The following is a 4,533-nucleotide window of genomic DNA, read 5'->3' on the forward strand; positions in this document are numbered from 1 at the left end:
CACACACACAAATACATATATACGAATACATATATAATGTAACATACAACATGTAACAATTTTAAAATACAGTAAAAAAACGTAATATTGTGAAATATGACAATTTAAAATAACGGTTTTCTATGTGAATATATTATAAAATGTAATTTATTTCTGTGATCAAAGCTGAATTTTCAGCATCATTACTCCAGTCTTCAGTGTCACATGATCCTTCAGAAATCATTCTAATATGCTGATTTGCTGCGCAATAAACATTTCTGTTTATCATCAATGTTGAAAACTGTGGTGCTGAATAATATTTTTGTGGAAACCTTGATTTTTATCAGTTTTTATTTGATGAATAGAAAGTTCAAAAGAACAGCATTTTTTAAAAATAGAAATGGTTTTGTAACAATATAAAAGTCTATAGCAGGGGTCACCAAACTCGGTCCTGGAGGGCCTGTAGAGTTTATCTCGGACCCCAATTAAACCTGAACCAGCTAATCAAGGTCTAACTATACTAGAAACTTCAAAGCAGGTGTGTTGAGTCAAGTTGGAGCTAAACTCTGCAGGACACCCCTGGACTATACTGTCACTTTTGATTATTTGATGCTGAATAAAACAGAAATATCATTGGATCAAATTACTGAATGATTCATTATAATTGACACTAACTTTCAGAAATTAATCAAACTCTGAAGAGTCATTATTGCTACTGAAACATCATGTCCCAAAGAACGGTAGTGTAAATGCGTTTATGATGTTTACTTGATATTAATCCTATACTATCCCAAAAATATGATATTAGAATTTTAGCTTAAAGGGCAGAATTTATAAAAAAAGTCTTCTTTAAGAGGGTGTTTCAAACCAACATACGAAACCAATCACACACATTTGTGAAACTGGACTTTCCGCTCAAAACTGAGATGTAGCTTTGTGACAACTAGCCCCGGTTTCTCCTTTATTTGTTATTATTACGGTTATTATTTTTTTAAGAATCGGAGGGATCTTTGAGGAGCATAAATATCACCGTCCTACCGCTCCTATAAAAGCGTGAGGCAAGAGAATTACCTGTCAGTAACGCAAACACCGCCGCGCAGCAGATACAACGCCGCAGGTCCATCACACACCTGCACCTGTTCGAGCCACGCGCGTGCGGACGGACCAATCACAATCCTTTATAAGATCCCGCCGCGCGAGACCTGCGCGACCGTGACGTCATGCAATCCTTCGTTAATATAACAAACATGTTCGCAATAATTAAAGTTTTTTTGATGTTTTTTGAAATAACTCACAAACGCTGCATTTATTTGATCCAAACATACAGTAAAGACAGGAGGCCTAATATTGTGAAATGTTATTACAATTTCAAATTACTGCTTTCTATTTAAAATATAATTTATTCCTGTGATGGTAAAGCTGAATTTTCAGCTTCAGAAATCATTCTAATATGCTGATTTGATGCTCCGTTATTATCAGTTATTATTGGGGCTCAATTATTAATAATGGTCTTATTATTATTGTTGAAACGTTTTTGCTGCTTAATATTTTCGTGGAAACTGCGATACATTTTTATTGTAAACATTCTTTGATAAATAGAAAGTTCAAAAGAACAGCATTTATTTGTGTTTTGTAATATTATGTTTTAATGTCAATGTTAAATAATTTAATGCTTCACTGCTGAATAAAATAATTAATTTGCTTTTTTTTTTTTTAAATGAATGTATAAACAAAATATGTATTATAGTGCACATTATTGTGACACAACACCATTGAAAATTTCAATATTAACATAAGATTTGTCAAAATTATTTTTCTTTGGATGCAAACTAGATTTCAAGATTATGCAAAAAACATTGACATAAAGATTAAAGGGGTCATATGATGTGATTTCAAGTTTTCCTTTCTCTTTGGAGTGTTACAAGCTGATTGTGCATAGATAAGATCCCTGAAGTTGCAAAGACTAAAGTCTCAAAACCAAAGAGATATTCTTTATCAAACTGCAATAGCTTTACAAATAGTTTAGTTTAAAAACTTGCATATTTAAAAAAAAACAAAAAAACACTATTCTTAATATAAAATGGCTGACATTGTCATACAATTTCCACACAATATTTTTATTTAATTAAATAAATAATATTTAATTCATAGTAAATAAGTCTTTTTTAACACTGTGAGCAACATCACCAGAGTTTTTCCTCTGTCTCAAATGCTTTTTTCCTGATTTATCTATAAAAAAAATAATATTGACATCATGTAAAACACATGTGTATGTCTATTTCATAAACAGTAAAACAGAGAAGAATTAAATACACAAGTAGTGTACTGTACACGTCCACTGGTTATATCAGCGCTCCTGACTGCAAAAGACAACGAGCAGCGATTAAATGACGGACAATAGCGACATCTAGTGATTTGAGCTGGTACTGCTTCGCCTGCTTCATGTTATTCCTGGAATAATGCAAATTCATCACATATCACATTAATTCACCATCTAGAGAAATACATTTAGTACAAACCATGACATAATTTATCGCTACACTCTTTTGCCTATTTCTCGACGTAACAGCGAACATAATCTTACTGTTGAGGGCATAACAACACATTTCTGTGTGCACGCTTAATATTTCTTATAGGTGTTTTATTACTGCACAAGAGCACAGGTGGTTAACAGCACAAGCTTATGGGATGTTATTTTTAAGTGCTGAATGGCGGATGAACACACACGCATCACAATCTCATAGTAATGTTATTTAGAGGCAGTAACTCGCTCTCAATTTCCCCACCCCATTCACTTAGAGTCTATTATGAAGTCAATAGATGGACAGCAACATTGACAAACCACTGCCTCCTACCAGAACCTAAACAACACTGATTAAAAGACGCAATCTGATTAGCCAATAAAAATCGACTATTGTTTGCATATTCGATTTTGAACAAGATCGACGGATTTATAAGCCAATCGGCGAGAAGAGCATTCTTGACGGGCTTCTCGTTTATCCAATAGAGAGCTAGGAGGCGGGGCTTATACAGAGCGCGTATCCCGTTGCGTGCATTAAGGTTAGGTTGCGCGCGCTGGAGGCCGTCGTCTGCTGCTGTAATTCGGCTACAGTGGGAAGGAAAACATTGTTTAGAATCGACTTTTCCCCACTCACGACTAATCCGTTTCGCTCGGATTTTACGCTGCTCCTTCCTTACAGAGAAAGCTTCTCGCTAAAAGGGTAAGTTGACGGGTAAACGAAAAGATAACGGCTCGCAAACACGTCTGAAAGCGGTTTATTTTTCTGTCAAAGAAAGTAGCGCAGGCTGCTAGCGGTTTACACAAAATCAATGCCCACACAAACTCACACACCGCGCATAAGCAGCCAGATCTCGGCTTTCCGCTCGTGCACAGATGAAAGAGTTTATAATGCAGCGATTAGCGTAAATGTATTGATCCTGGGGTTTGTTATATTGTAGGCAGACCGGGACAGTGAGTCGATTAGCGGCCCATGCAGCCATAACGAGCCCGTGATACACCATCAGACCGCTGGAGAAGGTAACAATGCGTTTATTAATCATTTGCCTATCATTTTAAGCTTACAGATGAGATAATGATGGCTAGGGTTAGCTCGGCTTGATTTATATGCATGATTAGAACGGTACCTGCAGATAAACGTGGTGATGTTTGTTTTGCCCATTTAGTTTATTAAATATCAAATTGTTTTTGCCGTGACGTTTGTAGACAAACGCATGTACAAGGATACTGGGATATAAGTCCCACCTGCCTCATTGGCATCTGTGTATTTTTCATCTCAGTCTCTGGCTGTGCGTCAGAACCCACCTAGACAGCATTCTTGGGCATCTAAGTCGCGTTGATAAATGCTGCTAACCGGAACGCCCCAATCGAACATTCCGACACGCCAATTACGGGCGAACATTGTTGTTCTCTTTGAACCTTTCAGAAACCCACGTGGTGCTTAAATTCTATGAACGTTCCAAATGTTCCAAAACCTCAGAGTTCCGGAAACGCTGAGGGTGTTCCAGAATCCAGATGCGTTTGGGTCTGGATTTGAACGTTCCATTCTGGTCTATGACGCCACGAAACCTTAAACGTTCCAATACACCCCCCTCACCCACCCAAAATTATTTTAGTATTTATTTACTTTAACTGTTCGAAGAATCGTTCAGAACGCGCCTATTTTGCCCAGAGTGATTCACATGTTCCATTTACTCTAAAATGCTTTGAACGTTTGTTTTGAGTCTTTCAAATGCACATGTGATGCTCTTGAAATCTTTTAATATTAAATCTGAATGTTCCAAATGTGCCTCTAATATGCACAATTTTTTCAAACATTCTATTGAAGTTGCGTGTGATGTCCAAAGTGCTGCCAAGTTTGATAGTTGACTGAGATCATTTGTTTTTTGAGTTCTGCATTCTTAAAATCAGATATTGCAATTAGGGCTGCACGATTAATCGAATGCGATTGTCATGCGCATTTAGTTAGTAAAGCCAGTTCTGTAATCAGCAGGAAATCATCATCACGTGCTTTCAGATGGAGCAGAATTTACTCC

At 36.6% G+C, this 4,533-nt stretch overlaps 2 protein-coding genes across 4 annotated transcripts in view; one reads left to right on the forward strand and one right to left on the reverse strand.

The window, feature by feature from the left end:
- Window positions 1-1,119, reverse strand: part of LOC107743207 (low-density lipoprotein receptor-related protein 4-like) — a 5,088-nt gene extending 3,969 nt beyond the window's left edge. The window contains exon 1 of the mRNA XM_016556353.1: window positions 1,051-1,119. Within this exon, the coding sequence (XP_016411839.1) occupies window positions 1,051-1,102 (52 nt within the window). The 5' untranslated portion in view covers window positions 1,103-1,119. The remainder of the gene's footprint in view (window positions 1-1,050) is intronic.
- Window positions 1,120-3,033: 1,914 nt separating this feature from the next.
- Window positions 3,034-4,533, forward strand: part of smad2 (SMAD family member 2) — a 29,655-nt gene continuing 28,155 nt past the window's right edge. The window contains exons 1-2 of one of the 3 annotated variants that reach the window (XM_016556169.1): window positions 3,035-3,200; window positions 3,439-3,517. The gene's annotated coding sequence lies outside the window, so the exon portion shown is untranslated. Of the gene's footprint in view, window positions 3,213-3,438; window positions 3,518-4,533 lie in introns of all 3 variants that reach the window. The other 2 variants (XM_016556179.1, XM_016556162.1) reach the window with 2 other exon arrangements.

Source organism: Sinocyclocheilus rhinocerous, unplaced genomic scaffold (genome assembly GCF_001515625.1).
Source record: "Sinocyclocheilus rhinocerous isolate Xijiao unplaced genomic scaffold, SAMN03320098_v1.1 scaffold160, whole genome shotgun sequence".
Lineage (NCBI taxonomy): Eukaryota > Metazoa > Chordata > Actinopteri > Cypriniformes > Cyprinidae > Sinocyclocheilus > Sinocyclocheilus rhinocerous.